At 45.2% G+C, this 26,834-nt stretch overlaps 1 protein-coding gene across 1 annotated transcript in view; it reads left to right on the top strand.

The window, feature by feature from the left end:
- Window positions 1-26,332, top strand: part of LOC146853933 (mas-related G protein-coupled receptor member H-like) — a 43,717-nt gene extending 17,385 nt beyond the window's left edge. The window contains exon 2 of the mRNA XM_085650460.1: window positions 25,286-26,332. Within this exon, the coding sequence (XP_085506586.1) occupies window positions 25,306-26,226 (921 nt within the window). The 5' untranslated portion in view covers window positions 25,286-25,305 and the 3' untranslated portion in view covers window positions 26,227-26,332. The remainder of the gene's footprint in view (window positions 1-25,285) is intronic.
- Window positions 26,333-26,834: the final 502 nt, after the last annotated feature.

Here is a 26,834-nt window from a genome sequence, read left to right as displayed (position 1 = left end):
ATACTGTTACACTCACTGGAGTGGGAATAATAATTTTTACCCTCCCGCTTTTCAACGCTTTCCCTACTGTTGCACTCACTGGAGTGGGAATAGTAAATGTTACCCCAACGCTATCCAACGCTTTCCCTACTTTTGCACTCTCTGGAGTGGGAATAGTAATTTTCACCCTCCCGCTATCCAACGCTTTCCCTACTGTTGCACTCTCTGGAGTGGGAATAGTAATGTTTACCCCTACGCTATCCAACACTTTCCCTACTGTTGCACTCACTGGAGTGGGAATAGTAATTGTTAACCCAACGGTATCCAACACTTTCCCTACTGTTGCACTCACTGGAGTGGGAATAGTAATTTTTACCCCTACGCTATCCAATGCTTTCCCTACTTTTGCACTCTCTGGAGTGGGAATAGTAATTGTTACCCCTACGCTATCCAACGGTTTCTCTAGTGTTGCACTCTCTGGAGTGGGAATAGTAATTTTGACCCCTACGCTATCCAACGCTTTCCCTACTGTTGCACTCTCTGGAGTGGTAATAGTAATTTTTACCCTCCCGCTATCCAACGCTTTCCCTACTGTTGCACTTTCTGGAGTGGGAATAGCAATTTTTACCCCTACGCTATCCAATGCTTTCCCTACTGTTGCACTCTCTGGAGTGGGAATAGTAATTGTTACCGCTTCGCTATCCAACGCTTTACCTACTGTTGCACTCTCTGGAGTGGGAATAGTAATTGTTGCCCCTACGCTATCCAACGCTTTCCCTACTGTTGTACTCTCTGGAGTGGGAATAGTAAATTTTACCCTCCCGCTATCCAACGCTTTCCCTACTGTTGCACTCTCTGGAGTGGGAATAGTAATGTTTACCCTCCCGTTATCCAACGCTTTCCCTACTGTTGCACTCGCTGGAGTGGGAATAGTAATTGTTACCCCTACGCTATCCAACGCTTTCCCTACTGTTGCACTCTCTGGAGTGGTAATAGTAAATTTTACCCTCCCGCGATCCTACGGTAAAAATATTGAATATTTTTAGTTAATTTTATGTTAATATATATATATGTATTAAAAAATGAGAATGTATTTTTTTTTTTACTTACATTAATTATTTATTAATGTTAAGGTTAAGTATTTTTAAGTATGTTTTAGTTAATTATATTTATTAATTTTAAATTACTTTTAAGACATTTTAAAAAATTCGATATTTTGACTAACTATATTTTTTACAACAATATTTTTGATTCTATTTTTTTGTACTTACCTGTTTGAAGATAGGAATTCGATATTTTTGTATTCGATATTTTGACCTCGATATTTTGTCAGGTTGATATTTCCAGCATCGATATTCTGTCAGTGATCCGGTTTGTATAGCAAACCACAGCTTTGGTGTCACTGTGGAGCCCCTGTAAAAAGAGGATGATGTTATTATCTACTCCCATATACCTAAGCGTCTACCCTAATTTGCTTCTGTTCATCCTATCAAAGGCCGACGACAGGTCCATAAATGCCAAATAAATATTATCTTGTTGCGTGACTGTGTATTTATTTAAGATCATGCACAGATTAAGCCATTGGTCCACTGTTGACCTCCCTGGACGAAAACCAAATTGAATATCTGATAATATGTCATTTTCATCAGCCCATGTGGTTAACCAATCCAATAGAATACGACCCACCACTTTTACCGTTGAGTCCAACAGTGATATAGGCCTATAACAGAAACTACTATCCCTGTTGTCTTTCTTAAAAATCGGTACGATGATAGATGTGGCCCAGGAGGTGGGTGGAGCTTCTCTAATAGCTGCATTGATGATGGATGTAAGGACTGGCACCCACAACTGGGGGTTAGATAAAAAGAGGTCAGGGGGTATACCATCAGGGCCAGGGGCCTTATTTCTGGACAGCCCCTCAATACCTTTTCTGACCTCATTGGCATGGATGACAGGAGCCGACTTCCATGCCTCCCTGCCGTCCAGTAGCCTAGTTTCTATTTGACTTGCAAACATTTCCAGGAAATAACCAACCCACTCCTCCTCCGTTATGTGTGCGTCAAATGGCTGGCCAGCATCTCCTACCAAAAATGGGCTATTAACTGTGCTCCAGAACAATTCACTATTTTTTAGGGTGCTGGCATCAGTGAGCTTTGTCCACACCTCATACCTCAACACAGCCTTACAGCTTGCTAATACTAGCTTATATTGACTTTGACAGGCATTCACTGAAGCTGGGTCCTTGGGTTTGATGCGTAACGCTGCCCTCAGTTCCCTTGCTGCTCTTGAACATGTATGATCAAACCATCTCGGGCCACACTCTTTCAGGCCCCTGGCTTGCGCCCTTATGTGATCCTCAATAGCACAAGAGATAAGCACGAAAGTGTCAAGGATAGTCTCTGGTACTTCCTAACCTTTGGTGCAAATATCCAATTCCCCTTCACACCTTGAAAAGAGAGACTCGTTGAAACATTCCGGGGGTGATCTGGGCCCACCATAGCCTTCTGCCCTGATCTGTAACCTTGAGGGGCCCCGTTACACAATTCTTCCTGTAATCCCCTGGCTGAAACCAGCTATTTGTGGTATAGAGGGGGTTATGATCACTATAAATACTCTCCTCACATGAAAACTCCATCAGAAAGGGGAAAAAAGGACTAGACACATAAATAAAATCAATATAAGATACGCACCCCCTCCCTGAGAAGTTTGGAACAGCAGGCCTCCTTGTTCGATCTGCTCGATACATTGCCATAATCAAGTAAAATTGTTCAACTAAAGTGATGTGTGATTCTCCCTGCTTAGTATGTGCAACATGCATTCCCACTCCTGTGGACATCCTGGATTGGACAAATTCAACACAGAAGGGTCCTCACATAAGTGAAGGTTAAAGTCCCCAGCAATCATAAGAAACCTGTTATAATTAAACTTTGATGTCATGCTGTTTAAAAACACACCTAGCCTGGTAATGTTACAGGCATCTGGGTCACCACCAGTGGCATCATAAAAATTAGCCAACTATAACTTATCGAACCCATGAGAAAATAATAAAGCCTGCAAACAGGGATTGTCCGTCGGCAACACCTTCATATGCCAATTGACGGACACAGAAACAAAGAAGATCAGACCACAATTGAGTCTTCCAGCCCTTGATGGGATGACAGGCACAAAAAAGGTCTTATAGCCCTCAAGAAAAGTACTTTTGGTATAGCCCATATCTCCTGGAGACATAGTACCTCAAAACCTTTGATAAAAGTACACCACATAGGATCACTAAGCTTGTTTGTTAACCCCGCAATGTTCCACGACAAGAGTTTACAAGCCTTTCCTTCTCCGTTCCCCACAGGACCTGGCACACTCACAGTGAGGATGATAACAGTACCTGGACCTTGTCTATAAGTTAGTCACAGGTGGCCAGGGTGGCCAGGGTGGCAAATCGATTAGTGAGGGAAATAACTTGAGTCGACAGCTGACTAAAAGGCTGCTGGTGCAGAATAGGAGCCTGGTGAGGCTAGTCATTCCTTTCTCCACATGCTTTTACTCTAATAGCAGTATCATAGAAGTAGCCCAAGGGAAGGGCTACTATGGATGAGGCGGGGCTGCGGAAGTTGTTCTGGGCAACTGCATGCAAATCCCTTTCTACCATGTGTGGCCTATTAAAATTGGTAACAACGCAGTCTCCATTCATATGTTTACTGGACCTGCCGATCCACAACACTCTTCGTACCATATTGATAAAGCCCTCCAATCTTAGGCCCAGGATCGTGTTGCGAAACAACCAATGTAACACTTTGTTCTTTAGTTGACGAACGGCTTCAGTACCAAGTCGGGGTAATACAGAAACATTACCAACAACTAACAGATATGGGATTGACTCTGGGGATAGGTCTAGAGCCAGAAACCTCTGCGTCTGACTTTTCCCCATCTGCATTGATATCCTTGTCTTTTATCACGCCCCTGTCCCACTTGAAGGTTCTTCCATGCGATGTTTGCTGGCCCGGAACAGGTCTGAGCGTTGGAAAAGGGAATTTCCGTATCTGTTATTACACCTGAAGTGTCAGCCTTCAAGGGATTTGGGTCCGTCGGTGGCTGGAAGGGAAGGAGTCCTCGGCCGTTCATGTCTCTCTGAGGTGGAATAGTCCTCTGCCCTTTGATCCCATTGGGCCCATGGTAATTTGCTCTCACACTATCTACTCGAGGGCCAGGCTCTCCTCCTGGCCTACTCAGGGTTCGTCATGCCTCTATTAGCGTATCCTGTTGTGGCTTTAGGAGCTCCAATTCTATGATGGCTACGTGTTGCACAATGGGGTCTAATTTGTGGTCCATGTTTGTCAGAAGTAACTCAAGCCAGCCTTCCATCATTACCACCAGTTAATCGTTAGATAACGTATTGTTTACCCCTTGGTCCAAACCCTCTGCCCTGGGCGTTTCGCTTTGCTCGCCGACAGCGGGCCTTTCCTTTTAACTCTCTTCACTAACTCAGTTCCAAGGACTCTCGCTGCCCCAGTACTCCTTAACGTGTGGGTAGGGTCCATCCCCTTGTCACAGATGTCCTGCTTGTCCGCAGGAGGTGCTGGGTCCGACCATATGGTTCTGGCCACCTCTTCAGCCAGGCCAGATCCTACATCCGTACCTGTCCTGATGATACTTAAACCAAGGAGGAGAGAGCTTGGGTCTAGCTCTACAGGCCCTGCTAGACTATCAGGCTGGGCTATAATGTCCCTTACGTTGTTTACTAAACTGGATCAAGAACAGGGTACTGGGGAACGGGACAACCAGCGTGCGACAAGCTCAAGCTCCTTTTCGATGATCCCCACTGCTCTTACAAGGAAAGTGTCCATGGTGATACTTTGTAATGCCAGTGCCCTTGCCGCCACCCCCTGCGTTTTCTCATATTTGTCAATGGAAGGGAGACAGCAACAGGATTCCAGTCACCAGGATTGTGCAAGTTGACTCGCTGGCTCCCTATAAAAATATATTGCTTTATAGCGTGCAATCAAGTAGGTCTGACCCCCACCTGACTTAACCCTGGTCAGCAATGCTCAACCTCCTGCCTGGTTTAGTGATGATTAGTGAAGAAAGTGAGGATCAAGGTGCTGGTATACAGGAGGCACACGCTTGTTATACACACCCTGAGGTAGAATGCTGCACTACAGCACTCTCACAGCACTCTCAGCATACTGTATCCAAATCAATCCTCAGCTCTGCCAACCAAGAAGGGTGGCTCTGCCCAGCCTCACTCAGGCTCTGACGGGTGCGAATGGGCTCTGACGGGTGTGAATGGGCTCGCCCTTGGCCTGCACATATCCTGTGCCGCGGGAGGGCAGCTGCGCTTGTTAGCATGCGCGGTGCAGGGGAATCCGCCTCCTCCTACTCCTCTCCTGCTTTGCCTGGTGGGACTGTGAGTCCCCGATTGCTGGGTCTCAGCAGAAAACAACAGCCACAAAAGGTATTCACTTCCCGGCATACTTATAATTCTGCGGGCGGACCCACAGTGTGGCAGTCATTGGACCACAACCACAAGTCCGGCAGTCCTGTGGACCTCTGTACTCATAATCAGGCCCTCAGTAATCTTCTAGAAGGCTCCAGGTTAACACCTGCATAAAAGGCTATAAATACTACCTTCAAGCACAGCTCCCTGTTTGGCTTTGTTGATCTGTCTGCTATTTTTCCCTTCAGTGCCATTTTTGGGTTCTGAACCCCACTGTTTGTGACAAAAGCCACCCAGACTCCTTGCTGGGGACCAGCAGTCCCTCATGGCTCTCTGTCCTCCGTGATAGCTTCCAACAACCTTGGAACTTGGTCATTCAGCCAGCACCACCATGCCCTCATCACCTTGACTGTGACCATCATTCTCTCACCGCCTTTTAATGCTGAAGTGATACCAGCCCCACCCATGGATCTCAGGTTAGTGAACGTTTTTGGTCTCCCGTTTTTCTTTAAGGGCATTCTAGCAACTTGAGTTTGAACAAGAAAGCCTTGGCTAAGGTAAAATTACTAGTTGTGTGAAGTAACACAACTTTAAGGACAGAAAAAGATTTTGGAATCAACTGAGCAGAAGCTATATAATTTTCACACAGGATTCAGCGTAGGGGTCAGTGCTCAAAAGCCCTTCATATGGTCTTCAATTTCGTAGAGTAATTCTTATTTAGTATGTTTCAATAAGGACTCACACCTCAGGTTAATTGCAAAGCATTTGTGTATGGTTGTCTGAAGTGAACGCGTTCTTAATCAGCAGAGTGCCTCTCCTGATTAAAGAGTGCTCTTTGTCACTAAAACTTGAGAGGTCCTGCTCAGAAGGATTAACACACCTACCTACCATCCTTTTCACAGGTACACTCCATCAATCAGTATTTGTAGAGTGCACACTGTCACCCCTAGGGGCATATGGGAGGTGTGGTGCTGTGGCTCCGCCAAAAGCCAGGTGTTGAGCCTCTTGCTGTTCGGAGGGCATTCCAGATACACCAGAACCATTGCTCTTTCTCTCTTCCCAACTCCCCTTTCTCCCCAGGATAAGTCACCAGTATCACTCATCTCTCATGATACCAAGGGCTAATATCAAGGGGAAGTGATGAAAGATCTTTGCATCCGCAGTAGAGCTTGGGTTTTAGATGAGTGGCCCTTGGTGTGACAGTATCAGTCTGTGTAGAACTCAGTATTACTGCAAGGGAAATACCAATGTCAGGGGTTTTATTTTTCTTCAGTGTAATATTACCCCTCAGTCTGAGTTCCATGATTGGGACAGCTGGATAAACAGTAGTATTTAACATTTGAAACCCTGTTTTTAGAGTTGCACTTAGTTCTCTTCTGCAGGCTCAATAAGAAAGAAAGGAATCAATACCTTAGTTTAATCCTAAAACAAATTAATTTTAAACAGTGCCGAGTCGCACTATATTTTTTAAAATCATTACCTGATCTGTTGATCTGTTATACGGTAGCAACATACCTATGGGCCTGTATAAGAAAGAGGAAGGGTGGTATGTCAAGTTTTAACATATGAAATAATGTTATTGTATTAGGTTTTGTTTTTTTTGGTTGAGAACTGACGATGAATTAGAGGGGGGGATTCTTTCTCTTCATTTTATGAAATCATGTCTTTTTTTTAGCTGTGCTTTAATGATCATTTATATTTGATCGAATAAAGACTGGAATTGAATTGAGAAATTGAATTGAAACCCTGTGTTTATTCTCTGCAGTAATTCTAGGTGGGAGGGGACCTGCTGCTTCGACATTTGCACCCACGCTATAATTAGAGTCAGATGCAAACTCCTGTTTTCTCTCTGATTTCAATGAGAATGCGGGCAATATTGTTGTTTTTACTAAGAGGAGTAGTGCAAAAGATCTTATCTGGCTGTGAAAGGTGTGTCACACTGCCCCTGTTCAAGATTTTTTGACTGCATTCTTCCCATTGGGTTCTGCTATCAGTGAGTCTCAACAGAACTTAAGCTCTGCTACCAAATGTCCCACTATCTATATAAGATGTGAGGTATTCACCCTCATACCAGCCTTTGGGTTGCCTGACAGTGGCAACTGAACTGGGTTCAGTAGCACACGTTCTTTACACGCACCTCTGAAGGGGAAAATACTCTTTGAAACTCCTCTGGATACCCATGCTGCCCTAGTAACTGGGGTCCATACCTTCCTCCCATAGTGTCATGTTTTGTTAAATATATGTTATAAAGAACTACTTTCGCTGTCGACTCAGAAGGCTGAGGATTGCTAGCCAGTAAAAAGCAATGTTTTGTAGAGTTCCTAAACACAAATGCACTTACATTTTTTTTATTTGTGGGGAATATTTTGGGGAACTTCAGTTGCACAGGGGAACCTTTTATATGCTGTGAATGTTTTTTTAAACTCTGAATCGGGCTTGCAGGGACTTTGGGAAACTGTGGTATTAAGGAGCATGGCAGGTATTTTTCCTTATAACATCGGAGGCGGCATCTTAAGTCAATGATCTAGCTTTAGTCTCTAGGAAAGTCAACTCTCTTAGATAAAGAGATATTTCTTCAGAGCTAGTGTTCGAAGATGCAGTACATGCATTAATGCTTCCCTTACTCTGGCATAAAAGAAATGGTGCCCATTAAAATAGGAACGTAGAAACACAAATCCCCTTTCCGTCACATGGTTTTGACCTTCTCCCCGGGCAGAAAAATGCATCTATAAATAACTGGAAAGAAAAAATAGATGGAGGTATGATTTCAGAAATAAGGCAGCATCTAAAGGTGCTATCAGTGCCTTCTAAAAACATATCTTGAAAGCAGGAGCATTCAATAACAGTAGCATAACAATATCCCAGATAATAAAGTAATTTATTTCTCTAGCTGGAGATAAACAAAATGTGGAAACCTTATAAGCAATTATTTTCAGGAAAAAATAACTAACATTTAGGGGCCGATTCCAATCCTGGAAAAAGGCTGTACGAATTGTTGTACGGAACGTTTTCTCCGTACGACTCGTACCCGGTAAACTTTCCGTACAACCTAGGAAGTACGATTCGTACAGAAAACCTATTTCCGTACGTTTCGTACAAAAGACCGTACGGGTAAAAAAAAACAACGATTCTGATCCGGAACAGCTTGTACACGATGTCCGGACGTATTCAAGCAGCGGTTTCCGGCCCAGCAAGGACGTACACATGCAATGAATGCGTGGGTACGGTGCGTTTCACACGTACCCGTACGGCACCAGTAGAACAGTGATACGGACCATACACACTCAATTAATGCGTGGGTATGGTGCGTTTCACACGTACCCCTACGGCACCAGTACAATAGTGATATGGACCGTACACACGCAATGAATGCGTTGGTACGGTGCGTTTCACATGTACTCGTACGGCACCAGTAGAATAGTGATACGGACCATACACACGCAATGAATGCGTGGGTATGGTGCGTTTCACACGTACCCCTACGGCACCAGTAGAATAGCGATACGGACCGTACACACGCAATGAATGTGTGGGTATGGTGCGTTTCACACGTACCCCTACTGCACCAGTACAATAGTGATACGGACCGTACACACGCAATGAATGTGTGGGTATGGTGTGTTTCACACGTACTCGTACGGCACCAGTAGAATAGTGATACAGACCGTTACACACGCAATGAATGTGTGGGTATGGTGCGTTTCACACGTACCCCTACGGTCCAGTACAATAGTGATACGGACCGTACACACGCAATGAATGCGTGGGTACGGTGCATTTCACATGCATTTCAATGCTTCCCTTACTCTGGTATAAAAGAAATGGTGCCCATTTCTCGTACGGCACCAGTAGAATAGTGATACGGACCGTACACACAAAGGCACTTAATTTTTTTTTATTTGGGGGGGATATTTTGGGGGACTTCGGTTGCACAGGGGAACCTTTTATATGCTGTGAATGTTTTTTTAAACTCTGAATCGGGTTTGCAGGGACTTTGGGAAACTGTGGTATTAAGGAGCATGGCAGGTATTTTTCCTTATAACATCGGAGGCGGCATCTTAAGTCAATGATCTAGCTTTAGTCTCTAGGAAAGTCAACTCTCTTAGATAAAGAGATATTTCTTCAGAGCTAGTGTTCGAAGATGCAGTACATGCATTAATGCTTCCCTTACTCTGGCATAAAAGAAATGGTGCCCATTAAAATAGGAACGTAGAAACACAAATCCCCTTTCCGTCACATGGTTTTCACCTTCTCCCCGGGCAGAAAAATGCATCTATAAATAACTGGAAAGAAAAAATAGATGGAGGTATGATTTCAGAAATAAGGCAGCATCTAAAGCTGCTATCAGTGCCTTCTAAAAACATATCTTGAAAGCAGGGGCGGATCAATAACAGTAGCATAACAATATCCAAGATAATAAAGTAATTTATTTCTCTGGCTGGAGATAAACAAAATGTGGAAACCTTATAAGCACTGTGCAAACCTCACCAATTATTTTCAGGAAAAAATAACTAACATTTAGGGGCCGATTCCAATCCTGGAAAAAGGCTGTATGAATTGTTGTACGGAGCGTTTTCTCCGTACGACTCGTACCCGGTAAACTTTCCGTACAACCTAGGAAGTACGATTCGTACAGAAAACCTATTTCCGTACGTTTCGTACAAAAGACCGTACGGGTAAAAAAAAACAACGATTCTGATCTGGGACAGCTTGTACACGATGTCCAGACGTATTCAAGCAGCGGTTTCCGGCCCAGCAAGTACGATTCGTCCCTACGTCACTCCGTACGGCTCTTTTTTTACGTGAGCCAAACACAGCCGGAAAAGCAGAGTCCTACACGAACCTCTACACAACGGAGCCCCAGTACTCGACGTACACGCCATGAACCCCATCGTACGTGTCATCCCGGTCCTTCTAGCCTACGACCTGGTGCACCGGACCCGACGCACACGCCGCAGAAGGTGAGAACAACACCCAGGGGCCAGGCTAGGGGTGAGGGGCAGGAAACATACCCAATACCCAAATCCAAACCTATAATATGGAGCCCATACATTACCACCAGGGTCTGGTCACTTGAGGGGGCGTGTCCAGCAACCCCTGCGTACCGCAACAACGGAAGTGAACGTGTACGGTGCGTTGCACACGTACCAGTAGAACAGTGATACGGACCGTACACACTCAATTAATGCGTGGGTACGGTGCGTTTCACACGTACCCCTACGGGACCAGTACAATAGTGATACGGACCGTACACACGCAATGAATGCGTGGGTATGGTGCGTTTCACACGTAACCCTACGGCACCAGTACAATAGTGATACGGACCGTACACACGCAATGAATGCGTGGGTATGGTGTGTTTCACACGTACCACTACGGCACCAGTAGAATAGTGATACGGACCGTACACACGCAATGAATGCCTGGGTACGGTGCGTTTCACACGTAACCCTACGGCACCAGTACAATAGTGATAAAGACCGTACACACGCAATGAATGCGTGGGTATGGTGCGTTTCACACGTACTCGTACGGCACCAGTAGAATAGTGATACGGACCGTTACACACGCAATGAATGTGTGGGTATGGTGCGTTTCACACGTACCCCTACGGCACCAGTATAATAGTGATACGGACCGTACACACGCAATGAATGCGTGGGTACGGTGCGTTTCACACATACTCGTACGGCACCAGTACAATAGTGATACGGACCGTACATACGCAATGAATGCGTGGGTATGGTGCGTTTCCCACGTACTCATACGGCACCAGTAGAATAGTGATACGGACCGTTACACACGCAATGAATGTGTGGGTATAGTGCGTTTCACACGTACCCCTACGGCACCAGTACAATAGTGATACGGACTGTACACACGCAATGAATGCGTGGGTACGGTGCGTTTCACACATACTCGTACGGCACCAGTAGAATAGTGATACGGACCGTACACACGCAATGAATGCATGGGTACGGTGCGTTTCACACGTACCCCTACGGTACCAGTAGAATAGTGATACAGACCGTACACACGCAATGAATGCGTGGGTACGGTGCGTTTCACACGTACCCCTACGGCACCAGTACAATAGTGATACGGACCGTACACACGCAATGAATGCGTGGGTACGGTACGTTTCACACATACCCCTATGGCACCAGTACAATAGTGATACGGACCGTACACAAGCAATGAATGCGTGGGTACAGTGTGTTTCACACGTACTCGTAAGGCACCAGTAGAATAGTGATACAGACCGTTACACACGCAATGAATGTGTGGGTACGGTGCGTTTCACACGTACCCCTACGGCACCAGTACAATAGTGATACGGACCGTTACACACGCCAGGAATGGAGGGCTACGAGTCGCACAGGGATGTCCATCAAGTACTTGTCATTGCATACTTTCATGTGCAGGCCCTAGGTGTGTCAGCCAGTGATATTGCACAAGTCATCTCATCTAGTTGCACAATCGATGTGTGATGACCTGTGGACACATGTCATGTGTGATGGGGCACTATGTTGCACACATCACCTTGCCACTTGCCACATGTGTGTCTGTATTCCAACTGTGTCATGCACAGCAGCAGTGGGATGGCACAGTCATCACCACCCGCACCTGTCTCCTGAGGCCAGGGACAGAGACACTCTATCAACTGATATGTCACGATCAGCGTGCCCCTATGTGACTATGTCAGGTGTGTGTCATGTGTTCCCATGAGCTTGCTGTTAGTGTTCCGTCAACTGCATCTGCTGTTGGTGCATCCAACATGGGTCTGTGTGGAGATGGGCATGGCACACATCTACGCACACCATGCCACATGTGGATTCCCACGGCTGTAGGGTCTGTGTGCATCGGACATCATATTTTCCCAGGCATACATGTCTGTGTCGTCTCATTGGCTGTGTTTTTTTGTTGTCACGTGTACCCCTTCATCGCAATGTGTTTCATATGTACATTTGACATTCCATGTGACCTGTGAGTGTGCCTTGCAGTCAACTGTCTGGATGAGATGACATCCTTCCAATGCAGCTATGTGGATGTGTGTCACTCCGGTTATATCTCTGGCTGTTCACTCAGACTTGCCCCCAGCTCATTTCAGGGCATGTCATGTAGACTTGACAATCAACAGGTGTATCTGGCGTTTCGTAGGAGTGCCAGCAAGCTGGCATATGTGTCCTGGATGTAATGCACACACCAGACTCCATAGTTACCTGATGTTTAGTAGCAGTTTAGCATGTGCTATGTTCATTGACATTGATGTGGGCAGACTCTCAATCTTCATTATTCCTAACAATGTCCTGCAGGGCACCGCCTGTCCCAAGACCAATGCCAGACTTGGCTGCCATGAGGGAACGTGCCTGCATCCGATGTTACAGATTCACTCGACAGTTGATTGAGGACTTGACCGACAAGCTGGCACCACACCTCCAACCGTGACACAGGTATCCTACTGCGCTGACCCCCAAGATGAAGGTGATGGCAGCCCTACATTTTTTTGCCACAGGTACGTTTCAATTGACCATAGCTGATGTTGGTGGGACGTCACAGACAGTGTTCAGCCGTGTCCTGCGTGATGTTTTGGCAGCCATGTTGGAGCACCTTGATGAATTCATCAAATTTCCTACTCCTGAGGAGTTGACAGATGTCAAGGGTGATTTCTATGCCCTGAGAGGGATGCCCCATGTCATTGGGTCCATTGATGGGACACATGTGGCTTTGGTACCACCACAGGCACAGGAGCAAGCCTATCGCAACCGTAAACATTGTCACTCAATAAATGCCCTTGTGGTGTGTCTTGCTAACATGCTGATTTCCCATGTCTGTGCACGTTTTCCAGCACACAATCCCAACATCATGAGGCATAGCAGGGTGCCACAAATGATGCTGCGGCTGCACAACGAATGAGCATGTCTTGTTGGTGAGTATACTCTGTTTGTCCTGTGTGTTGCGGTATCTTTGGCTCTTACGGCATCTCCTGACCCACTTATTTACATGATGTTTCCATGTAGGGGACTCTGTCTGGATATCCCAACATGCCATGGCTAATGACACCTCTCCGCAACCCAAGAACAGCTGCAGATCACCGGTACAACAATGCACACGGGCAGACCAGGCAAGTTATTGAGAGGATGTTTGGCCTCCCGAAGAGCCGATTCCGGTACCTTGATAAGACAGGCGGGCCCCTCCCATATGCACCGGAGAAGGTGTGCAAAATCTTCATTGTGTGCTGCATGCTGCACAACATGGCCATTGAGAAGGCAGTGCCACTCATCCTTGATCCTGATGAGCAGCAACATCCACCCGTGGAGGATCCAGGGCTTGGTCACGAGGCAAGTGATGAGGAGGAGGAGGATGATATCCGGAGTCAGCTCATACGCAACTTCTTCTCATAATGGTGAATCACTGGGTATGAGTGTGCAAGCTTGTAGCATTGAGTGTCATGTGTTGCAATGTGTGTGTCCAGCTGACTGAATGCAAAGTGACTTTGATGTGTATACTGATGGGTCACTCGAGTGATGATGTCATGCCACACAGTTTTGCGGAGAGACTTTCTTTGAAATTTGCATGTGTCCAACATTGTTCATGTTTCGTAACTGACCATGTGTGCGGCGAGATTTGTTTTAGGTGACTTCTTGTGTGTCTGTCATTCCCAGGTTTTTGCACCTGTTGTCTGCTCGTGTCATCTTTGTCCTCCTGCTATTCCTCATGAGGATTGCAACGTGTGCTGAATCAGCGTTCCATGCACGGACATGTGGAAATGTCAGTTTGGGTAAGGATTGCAGCAAGGCTTTTTGGTGGTGGTACGGGTTGGGAATGTGTGGGGACTACTTCTGTGCATGCTGTGGTACCATGCATACATGTCTTCTCACCATGGAGCATATAACATGCAGCATCACTCCCATGACATGACAGTCACCCTTCTTGACAGTCATCGGTAGTGGAGTGTGGAGTGTGATGAAGGCATCAATGTGGGTAAACCTTGCCTCTGAAACATTGCGGATGCTACGGGTGGACATAGTGTGGGACATCACATCAACAGGCTCTATGGTGAATTGCAGCCTCTCCGTGTGCAGCAGGATGTGTTTGGCTCATCCCCTTAACTTGTGTGCCAGTTCATTGGGATTTACAACATCTGTGTTGTGAAGGGGGGGTCCAGCGTATGTCCCACATGTTCTGTCAACTGACCTGTGAGTCTGTTCGTATGGATGCATTTCCCTTTGTGTGAGTTTGTGCAATAAAGGTGTTCAGCACAATCCAAAGTGCCTCATCTCTGTCACTGCAGATCTCTTGCCAATTTGCATGCGTCATCTACGGCATAATTGTCAAAGATTGAGCATATGAGTGTATGTGTACTTCGGCAACATGCATGCAGTTCTTCATGGCTAATAATCTCTATTGTGCATGAAGTACCTGGTTGTGTATGTATTTGTGCAGGTTGCTCCCCACAACGGGACGTCAACGCCTGCTGACGGTGTGTCTCCTGTGCGCAGCTCCACATTTTGTTGCCTGATCCTTTTGTTGTCTGCGATCCGACAGAGTGAATGGCGTATGTCCCTTTGCACCACCAGGAGCACAGCCAGTCTTGCCTCCATCCGTCCTTGGTGTTCTTGTTGACTGGCATGTTGCTCGGCCTGCTGGTTATTCATCTCTGTGATGGTCCCCTTTATCTCTATGAGTGTCCCAACTACCTGGCTGATCTCCCTGGTGTCACATCGCTATGCCTCCATGATGTTGTGTATGTGTGACATACCGGTCTCTTCAGCTGGCTGGTCAGGTTCTCGCCTCCGCCTGTCTCCACTCCCACCACCCCTGCCCACACGAGCCTGACCTGCCGTTGTGGGCACATCGGGTCTACGGGACCCCTGAGGGATGGCAGTGGTGGTGTTGTCTGCCTCCTCCTGGTTGCCCGGCGAACCTTGTCCCTCCTGGTCAGACTGGCTCAGTTGTTCACTGCGGGCAGGGCTCCTCAGTGTCTCCTGGGATGTGGCAGGAATGGGGTGGTGGTTGGCAGTGGCACAGATGTTCCTGAACCAGGTGCTGCAGGGGCTTGGACAGCAGAGGGTCCAGGTCGGTCGGGGTCGTCCGCGGAGTGTTGAGAGGCGTCGCTGCCGGTGGGATCAGGTTCCTCCCGAGCCTGGGACTGTGATTCTTCACCCCCATTCATCATGTTGCCCTGTGTGTGAGAGACAGACAATGTTAATGCTGTTTCATGCAACATCCATGTTTCATACACATTCTAGTTGGCACTATTCCTCCAGGTAGTTGTATGTGCCTAGCATTCTCCTCAATGTTCACTTGTGGATGGGTATGTTGCGGGGGACAGATTGATATGTGTTCCTGAGTCTTTGACTTGTTGATTTTTGGCTTGGATGTTTCTTCGGCTATGTATTGGTCTTGTTGTGTTACATGTCCATTGTGACAGTGGGTAAATCCATTGCCTGTCCCGGAGGTGTCTGCTTGTGTAAGGGGTGTGTGTGACAGGGCCTGCTGGTGGGTGTAGTTTGATTTGGCACTGGGGCTCCCAGGTGATGTAGCTGTCCCCCCATGGAGCATGCTGCGATGACAGTGAATGTGAGTTCATGTCCTAGATATCTGACCTTGTTGTCTTGGTGTTTGTGTTTGCACTGGTCACAGGAGGGCCTTGTGCTGCCTACACCAGGGCCCAGTGTCAGCTATCTTGTCAGTACTTTCACAGTCCCTGTGCATTGAGCATGGTGCATGTGTATGTACCTGGGCCATATGAGGGAAATTGTGTCTGATTTGGTGTTCAACAATGCGTTTTGTGACACCCACCCTCCCTGCATACCGGACATCCATTCTTGGGTTAGTGCTTCGTGTAGCATGGGACATAGCGTGGCCTTGCTTTCTCAATGGGGCATACACATGTTAGTGGCATTAGCGTTGTTTTTGACTATGGTTCTGGCCAGTGAGTGTTTGGAGGTAGTTGCGTGCATTTTGTGTAGTTGGGGTGTGGATGCCATTACCCCCATGTTACATAAGTTGTTTGTGTACTCACCAGGCTCTGGAACTCCTTGAAGTCCATGAACTCCCACCGGCGGAAGCAGGGCCATCGCCGTCTCCTCCCAGGGATGGAAATGTACTGGTCTGCGGGGCCCACCACCTCCAGTGATGTTGCTCTGGGCGTAGTCGTCATTAATTTTTCGCTTGACTGCCCTCCGCGGATCGTACCACCTGGCTTGGCATTTAGTCCTGGTCCTTCTGATGGGTGCAACAGCATTCACCCTATCGACAATCCTCTGCCACAGACGTTATTTTTCGGCTATGCTGGTCTGTCTGACCAATGTTCCAAACAGCTGTGGCTCGACTTTGATGACTTCATTGACAAGGATCTCCAGCTCCTCCCTTGTGAACTTTGGATTCTTGTCTGTGGGCATGGTGTGGGGTGAGGGCGTGGATGGTTGTGGGTGTGTGGGTCTGAATGTGAAGTTGTGGGTCTGAATGTGAAGAGGGGGTATGTGTGAAGGAGGTTGTGTGAAGGTGTATATGTTAAGGTGGATGGGTGCAGTTGTTGGTGTGTGCTCTCTAGTTGCAGTGAGTCTGTTGCAAAGGCTCATGGTTTGTGTGTGTGGGCCCTTTTTATTGGTCCATTTGTGGGTGGGCCTCAGTTTGAATTTTTTGTGGGTGTGTTATAAGGGGTGGTTGTGAGTTTGCCCCGCTGTTTGCCTGTTTGGATGTGGCCAGGTCAGTCATTTCCATGTTTTGTGCACTGTAGACGTGTTTTGTGCTGTTGTGCGAGTCAAATAGACCCTACTTGTGCTGTTTTATATTGCCTATGTACGGTGCGTACATACGCGATGTTGTTGTGAGGTGCGTACATGCGCGATGTTGGGGTACGCACCGTACATACGCGACGTTGTTGTAAGGTGCGTACATACACAATGTTGGCGGACGCGCCGTACATACGCAATGTTGGCATACGCACCGTACATGTGCGATGTTGGGGTACTCACCATACATACGCGATGTTGGCGTATGCACCGTACATGCGCGATGTTGTTGTAAGGTGCGTACATACGCGATGTTGTAAGGTGCGTACATACGCGATGTTGGGGGCCTGTACAACTCGTACCCCTGTACGACTCGCACCCCAGGAACAACTTTTCCCGGGATACGAGTCGTACAAAGTTTGCTTCGTAGCGGGTAAAGTTATTCCCCGTGTACGGGACGTTTTCCGTACGAATCCTAAATTGGAAAGCCGGTCCGGATCATACTTGTACGGTCGGACTGTATTTTTAGGAATCGTACGGAAAAGTGTCCGTGTCCATCTCGTACAACTTTTCCCGATCAAATTCGTACGGATCGGGCCGATCCGTATGTATTTTTCCCGTACAAATCGTATTTCACGGGTGGGACGGGACTTGTACGATTCGTACGGGAAAAATTACGGATACGAGTCGTACGGAAAAAAAAAATACAGGATCGGAATCGACCCCTTAATCTGGTGATTGACAATCCTGTTGCTGTCCTTTCACCTCAAATGGAAAATCCATTAACTTTAGAAATACAAGAACTGACAGTTTTCATTTAGATTCCCCTACAGAATCAGAAGCAATGCTCTTGATGGCCAGCTCCAGCTCTCCATTAGACCTGTGTCCACCAATAATTCTCAAACTTGCTGCACCTTTATGAAATAAACAGATTAATCTACTTTTTAATGAATCGTAAAATCAGGCATTTTTACCCGGATTAGGAAGAAGAGTTAGTTCTTCTACTGCTAAAAAAGGGCAGTGTAGATGCAGCTGGTTTGAGTAATTACAGACCTATTTCTCCTCAGCCAGTACTGAGAAAAATGCTGATGCATCTGGTTAACACCCAGTTATCCCAAATGATAGAAAAAATGATACACTGCACTATACTCAGTCTGGGTTCTGTAAGCATTTTAGCAAGAAAGTAGCTCTTTTGGAGGTCACTGAATACATTAAATCTAACTTGGAACCAGGGAAGAAAGCATGTGCCATCCTTTTGGATCCTTTTGAATCTCTTTATCTCTTTTGACATGGTCTCTCATGAGATTCTTTTACAGCAACTAAGGGAGGCAGGAATCACTAGTACAGTCAACAGCTGTCTAAAATCATTCTTATCTGAGAATTGGGGTTTCAACTTCGTATCCTATGAATAGGATGCACAGCTGATGCTATCATTCCAGCAAATAGATGATGGCATGGTTGAGAACGTGCATGGATGCCTGACTTCAGTAGCAAATTGGATGCAACACTGCTGTCTGAAGCTGAATTCAGACAAATCTGAAATTATTATCTTTGGAGAATCTACCCTTCTTGACGTTGGAATGTTGTGGCTGAAAGACCTGGGGTTCCATTCAGTTCCCAAACAAGAAAAATAAAATGTGGGCATAACATTTGACAGCGACCTTTCCTTAAAACCGCAAATAAGGGCAATCACATCTGCCTGTTTTACACTATTGAAATCCTCTAAAAAGGCATTGAACTTTCTCCTTGTATGGAGGTAGAAGCATAGAGAGGCCATTGGGGTAGCACCATATGGTGGTGGTGGGCAACCCTACCCACTTATTCAGCAGTTCTTGTCTACCTTATTGCAAACAATACCACTTAAATCCTGAAATCCAAGATGGGGAAACCTTTTCTTCCATGTGCAGAGCCTCTGTTCCCACCTAGAGGTGTGCCCAGGGAGTATCCCACTCTGTAATGGTCACTTAAAAATGGTTCTAGGGGTAGCTTGCCACCCACTGGGTGTGGAGCCAGTCTGGCTAGAGGAGCAAAGGTTTGCCTTCCCTGGTAGTCACCTTACATTTACCTGTGAAAGGGCAGCCATTTATAAATTAATGACGTTGCTGGGTCCAACCTGACTGCTCTTTCTGGAAGGGGGAGTAAACACATCTGCACACCCAGGCCATCCATTGTTTCTGCTCTTTGTGTAGTTTTCACATACCTCCTTAAGTTCAAGCAGTGGCAGACTAGCTGTCAGTAGGTTACTGCTCATTAGCTTATGGAATGGTGAGGCAGGTAAAAGTTAACCTTCTAAAAGTTACTTTTCTTCAATATTCATTAAGAATCTGACTTTATAATTAAATTGAATTATTTATAAATATTAAAAATAGTCTCTGAGCAACCTTAGTAGCCGTTGTCTGTCAAAAAGTACAGAGTCAAATTTATAATGATCTGTACCTTGACATTTTCTGGGATTAAATACAGCCCTACCAGTGAAAATAGCTTTTGTATGCTAGACACTGGAGGAACATGCAACTTTAAATCACATGTTTTCCACCTTTAAAATATCAGAAACCCTACCTTGTAGGAAACAAGGTGTACTTAGGGGTGACTTAATAATATTTATAAGCAGGGTTTCCTGTCTGTCAAAAGAGCTATTTTTATAGATTTGATGGCAGGTTTTTAAGATGCTACAGCCATCCTATATATGGTAGGCCTGAAGCCATGTTTTCTGGTCCTACTCTGTGGATGGCACAACAGGTGCCGCAGTCCATATACAACACTTAACATCCAGGCCCTCAGTGTATTTTCTGCACCACATACTGGGATCCTGTAGGCAAGCCAATTTAACAATGTTTAAACAGAGAGCACAGACATTTAACGGATGTTTAGCAGGGGTAAAATTGTACAGAGTTCTAAATCCAGCCAAAATAGGATGAAGAACAAGGTGAAAAATCTGGAGTAGTCATGCAGAAAAGGCAGATTTAGCACACATGATTTTTCATGGATGTGTATATTTTCATTCAAGCAGAAGTGTGTCTGCAATATTTTGGATTATGTTTAGGTGAAGAATTCGCACAAATTGCATGACTCATCTAAAAATCAATACATGCTTTGACACCGAAATGATTGATTCTCTCTGCTCCACCCAAAAACTTCCCAGAGTGGTAGTGATTGCACCAATGGGTAGAGTTAGTAGAGGAAAATGGCTGTCAAAGGTGGAAGTTGTAGTGTTGGGCCTCAGGCCCACATGGCATGGATATGAAGGACACAGACACTGAATCTGTAGTACAGTAACTGGCCACAAGCACGTGCACCCAGGCCTTTTTATTAGCGGGGCCACGTCACTCGTGACACCCGTGATGGATGGGTGTGGGGTGCAGTGTGTCCAGCCCTCAAGGGAGTGGCTGGAAGTGCAGCTTCCTGCGGGACACTAGAACATGTCTCGCAGGACACTACAGAAGTAGGCCACCACTACAGGAAGAACAACTTTCGAAATATTTTGTCATAGAAAAGTGATGCCCACCTGCATTTACTCATTTACAAATCAGGCACTGAACATGGGTATCATCCGCAGAAAGAGATGCTGTTTTTAAAAATCATTTTCTGTTACTAATGGAAACTGGGAGAAGCAGCAGTGTAGGTGACAAAAGTAACCATGAATGGCATCTCATATGTTTAATTTTGGATGTCACTTTCTAAACGAGACCTGTTAATGTTAACTGCAGCAATGTCTACATAGCACACATCTCAGACTTACCTTCAAAGACATCTTTAATGCTGCCGTTCCAAAGCATGTTTCTTGCATCAAAATGTTTTAGTGCTTTTGCACAAAACATTGAAGGTTCTACTATTGTTTGTTTATGTTATGGTAATTTTAAAACGAGGTTCTGTTTGACAGACTTTAGCATGTCTGCAGCACAGAATGCATCTAGAATGCATCTAGTTATCACTGACACCCATGCCTCCAAGGGCTGTATTATGTACATTGAGGGGCGCAATTGGCGTGTGCACCTGTTGAGCCCCAGGCCACAATGATATTACAGAAGGGGATGCATTTGCTTGCTCGTCCCTTCCTCTAACTATGATAGTGCTGGCACATATGTAGTGGCTGCGCTATCATGAGAGGGTGTTCCTTTGTTTGCATTGGGGTATCACTTTACCTCTGTACCTACCGCGTATTACAGATGCGTATGCAGAAGCAAACATTCATTAGGATGTGCACTGAAAGTGTGGCACAAAACGGTGGATCACTTGCAGTGTGCCTCCTCAAAGCAGCCTTCTGGAGGGGAGAAAGGGGGACCTATGGACCCCCCTCCCAGAGATTCCCCTGCAGAAGGGTACAGTCACTCACTGCAACCACCTCCAAGGAGATCTCTCTTTCCTCTTCAAAGTACAGGCAGCAACCCCCCTGCTCTGTGAAACATGGAGCAGCTTTGAAGCAGGTTCTCTGTATTTTCCTTGAATGTGATCTCCCAAAGGCAGCGCAAGCTTGCAGCTGCCCTAGGGACAGCACAATCTTTGCAATAGGGCATACTGTCCCTGTTTGCGCCTGACCTACCTTTTGAAATAGGTAAAGTGCGCCATATTCATAATACAGCCCCTTGTCTGTCCCGTGTTTTCTACGTTTAATGATGCAAGAAAGGTTTGCTCATAGCATTTAATGTACTGATGGATTTTGCTGCTTTGTATGGGCAAATATACAGCAGTTTCTGACCCTGATGGTACACTGAAATGCTTGGTTAGGCTTAACAAAAATTATATCAGCCAGGTAGATGTTCCTTGACATGAACAAGATAGTTCTCATTACAGAATAACATTCTGAAAAAGCAATAAGAATGTGCTTGACATTGCAGACAATTAAACATTACATGTTAACATACTGGCTCCATTCACATTTTAGAGTTCATAAACTATTAATTGTTTGCTTGCTCTTACATGTCTTTGTGAATTGGCCCCAAAACATCAAGAATTGGGTTTAAATGGGGATATTCAGGGAAGGAATATTCTTATTCAATATAAAAAAAACTTTGGCCTCTTTGTACTTTCACTAATAAAAAGCTGGATATTTCAGGGACAATTCACAAAAGCATGAAAGACTATGTCAAAGACTATTGTGGCAGAACTACTTCCTGTACTCATGCATGCTTTACTGAATTGTCCCCTAGGTAGGTGTGGCATAGGGCATAGTAGGAAGTCAATGCTTTATGCAATTAAATATTGGACATTTTTCATCTCAAAGCGGCCATCCTGGGCATGCAATGACATCAGCTTTCTAAAGCCTAGATGACAACTAAAAAGCATGGGCCTAATTCACAAAGTAGTGGATCTATATTTTCAGATTTACACCTATGTGAAGGATTACATTTATACTTTTGCGATTCACAAACATTGCAATGAAATGGTGTGGAAAGCTGCACTAGGTGTAGGTTGCCATATATATTCCTGGGATAGTTATGTGACTTTCCCTGCATGACCCTATTCCCACCCTTTGGAGTTCTCCATATCTGAAAATTCCACAGAGGGAGAAGAGAACACCCAGGTGGAAGAACACATTTGTTTTTTTCCCTAAGTGGATACACATGACCTATGGAGAAACCACTCATCTACATCCCCAGCAAATCTGGTGCAATCCTTTCCAGTCCTGACCCTGGAAAGGGATTTAGGCTAGTCCGGAGGTGTTGTAAAAATCCTATCATTTCCATGGTGGAAAGAGGAATGAGACGGGCTTTCACCCTCCATTTAGGTGAATTTTCATTACAATGTTGTTTTTTACTTTCTAAAACCAATAGGGTGACAGAACAATAGATGTAACCAGGCAGCAAATAATGATAATGCCAGGAAATGAATACACATTCTATTTTGCAGTAAGTATTTACTTAGAAATATTCAAAATCCTTTTGAAGTGATTTGTAGCAAGAAACAAAGATAAACAGCCCTAGATATGCACATCATGTGGTGAGCAGGCTGGTGTTATAAAGTGTTTCTAATATCATGTGTTGACTGCATTTCTTCTGTAGCAGTCAGCCAGCCACCAACCCACAATTCCTTTCATTGTCCACCGTTTGTTTGGCCATAGACATCGGCTGTACAAACAATGGATGCTTGAAAGGTATTTGTATTACTTTATTAAAAGGTGGGACATGTGCATTTGTCAAAGCCTGTAGATGTAGTGGCTTATAAATGCCACTGCAAGCCAAGCCTATTGCCTTTCATTATGCTTGTTTGATTTTGTTTCTTAAAAATAAAAACTTGTATCACGGTGCAATGCTTTGATCCCAATTCTAAACGTGTGGACAAATGTCGCTCCATACAGCTGAAGATCGTGAACAGTCGGGGTTGCCCACATAGCCTGGTTTGCATCCAAGCCCCGGAACATATCCTGCGCCCAACCTCCCTTGTGGCTAGCCTCATCTATGCAGGGCTCTCAGATGTGTGTAATAAGGTTTGACTGAACTGCGTGTTGGGCAGCAAGGCCATGTGCTCAATCCACCACCCACCATGTGGCCTCTCTTCAGCGTTCATAATTACTGTGTTTTTTATTTTAATTCATTTTTCGGTTGGCTGACCTCAGACCTGTGGACACTCTGGTTCAGTTTGTGGTCAGCGGACCAGTTTCCAGATCTGTGTACTCCAGGTCCTCCTATGGTACACTAACCAACTTGGGCTAAGTGGTTCTAAGGAACCTGCAGTCAAAAAGTTTTTGAAACTGGAATTGTGGGCTGCATTGACCCCATATTGTTTTGGGTCTGATTGCATGATTTGCCTCACCCTTTGAGTTCCATTAGTAATGTTTCTAACCATTCGGTGTCCCATGTCGCAATCTACGTAATGGTGACAGTACTGTTTTTCAGAGTTACGTTTGTAGTCTCAGTTGATATCAGCAGCTCCCTGCCCATGTTTCTTCATGTATATCAACAGCCAGCTCAATAATGGGTGGTTAGACCATGTAGTCATATAATAAGTCTTCGAATAAGGTTATCATAGACTTACTATTGTGTCATATTTGTGTGGTGCTTGGAAGGGGTCTCCACTGGTGCGGAGTGTTAGAAAGTTAAACTTCACTAGCAGGTGGTAAAGTTTCTAGACTTTGCCTGAGGCTAAGTTTAGTTTCTCTGCTTCTGATTCCCTGCATTGTATTGCCTAGCTCCAGATAGCTGGCATGTGAGGTCACGGAGCTCTACCTGTAGAGTTCTCCTATCTACCATGCAGGAATCTGCTTCTCCTTCAGTGGCAAGAGGGGAATACTGGAACAGATGTGTACTTTACATTTCTCTCCCTCTCCAAGCCCTGCCATAACAAATGATGAGCCCAGTTAGATGTGGGCAAAGGCTTTGTTTGATATGAAAAGGGTGAAATGTGCCCTCTCTTGTAGAGCAAAATAAAAAGTTACTCCTCAGGCACAAAAAAAGCCACTTTGAGGAGCATTGTCAGGCACTGGCAGGTAATTACTATGATGCCTATTGCATTAGGGTAATTACATTGACCCGCACTGTAGCAGCTGCAAAATCTACTTTTCCAGGGGGTTGGGGTGCGGGGCTGTGTAAGTCCTTTGCCTACAGGGTAGAAAATAACGCAGCCACCAACCCTTCAGAGGCTCCAAGACCTTTAGGGGGTCCCCATTCAGGCTAACACCAAGGATAGCTGTAAGATATGTGAGACTAAGGGGGCCCTCATCACATTCTGCAAGGGTCCCATCATTTTGCATTATGCCACTACCTGCAGGTTTCTGCTTACCACAGATTTGAATTAAAATCGCCCACAGCTCAGTAGGAAGAGAAGCTGCACACCTCCATCTCCTCCGCTGCCGGCAGAAGTCACATCCTCGGGGGCAGAAGAGGACTTGGTAGTGAGTTCAGTAAGATGTATGGTTGTTGAACAGCAGTGGCCAGTATTACAGTAGTAAAATAAAAGGCAACTTCCCCAACTTTGCACTTTGCAGAAGCTTAAAGAGATATTCAAAGATGCAGATGTTTTGCTTTTACAAACTTTTTTAAATGTATGAATTATCGTAACTTGATTTTGCCAATCCCTGTGACACCAATATGATAGTATATATACGTGACATAGCAGATTATCTAAAGAGGAACACCTGGAAGTCCTGTTTGTGGTTCTGCAGTTCTCCCTTACCTCTGTTATTCTCCCTTCTTGGTTGCAGGTGAAAGAAGCCCTATAGTTATGACCATGTCCTACCTTCATCCCACAACTACCAAGGCTACAGACTTGGAAGAATATTACACTTTTGATGAAGATTATAATGTCACAGCATTTAAAGTTAATATTGAATATCTGATCGCCCTTTGCTTCTTTGGTGGCATCGCTCTCTTTGGGGTTTTCGGGAACGCAGTGGTTCTCTGGTACCTTGCTTTCTGGATCCGCAGAAGCCCGTTTGCCATCTACATCCTAAACCTGGCAATTGCAGATTTTATCTACCTCCTCATGTTTATCCTGTTGATAACATTGTCTCTACTGCATGTTCATGGAGTCATCAAGAATTATCCCAATACTGACGTTCAGGAGGATTTGTTTAATTTGGGGTACATCACCAGCCAGAACCTCCTTACAGCCATCAGCCTGGAGAGGTGGCTTTCGGTCAAGTTCCCCATCTGGTATAGATGCCGCAGGAACAAGCACCAGTCCACCATTGTATGTGCTGCTACCTGGGTCTTTGCTAGTGCCCCGATGGCAGTGCGGTATGTTTTCGTTAGTGAGAAGATTTGGTTCATATTTTCTGCACTACAAACAATTTTAAATTTAATGATTTGCCTGCCATTGATTCTTCTGTCCAACTTGGCATTGGCCATTCAGATCTGCAGGACCTCTCGAAGACGTCATCCACCAAGAGTGTACATACTCATCCTCAGCACTGTTGTTGCCTTTTTGATTCTTTGTGCTCCTCTGTCGCTGTTCAACTTCATGCTCCATTTTGATAGCTACTATTTTAAATATTTACACATAGCCGTTTTATCCTGCACCATCAACAGTAGCCTAAACCCTGTTATTTACTTTCTTGTTGGAAGTCTCAGAGGTCAAAGGATCAAAGGTTCCATCGCTACTGCTCTAAAGAGGGCCTTTAAAGAGGAATCAGAGACACTCTAGCAACAACAATACTTAGTGCCCCACATCTTCAGGCATCCTTCATGCTGTCTATTAGCCTCATTGTTATATAACAATCACCTCCCTTCTCATCCAGACACCCTGAGAGAGACTAAAAAATATCTCTGGCAGGTCAGTCTGGACAGATTATGGGCACGCTATATTTTTATTTTTGAAAATGATTATTAATATTTTAAAACTATATTGTCAGGACATTATATGTGGCACAAAACAAGAAATCATAGAACATAACAGCTTTTCTTACTTTATTGCTCCTATTTTTTTTTATCAGAATCCCCGAGACTTGATGATGAATGAATAACAAGTAAAAAATATCATGCCTGGATCACCAATGAAGAGCAGTCTGTCGTATAGTGATTGACTATGGAAAGAAAAATAGGCTCTCAAATAAGTGAGCTGGTAGTATGTCAACACAGTAAATATATCTTACACAAGAGCAGATAGCAAAGTGCTTCAGAAACAAGAAAGGAGCAATTGATTTAATTTAGTTCCACTATTGTTTGGTGAGCATACTCCATTGAGGTTGCCATCTATGAAACAGCCAGACTCTCTTTAAGAAGAGAATTTCCTTTAGAGTTTGTATAATGATG

Source organism: Triturus cristatus, chromosome 4_1 (genome assembly GCF_964204655.1).
Source record: "Triturus cristatus chromosome 4_1, aTriCri1.1, whole genome shotgun sequence".
In the NCBI taxonomy this organism is placed as follows: Eukaryota; Metazoa; Chordata; class Amphibia; order Caudata; family Salamandridae; genus Triturus; species Triturus cristatus.
The sequence above is the reverse complement of the archived record's forward strand: the minus strand, read 5'-3'. Positions and strand labels throughout refer to the sequence as shown.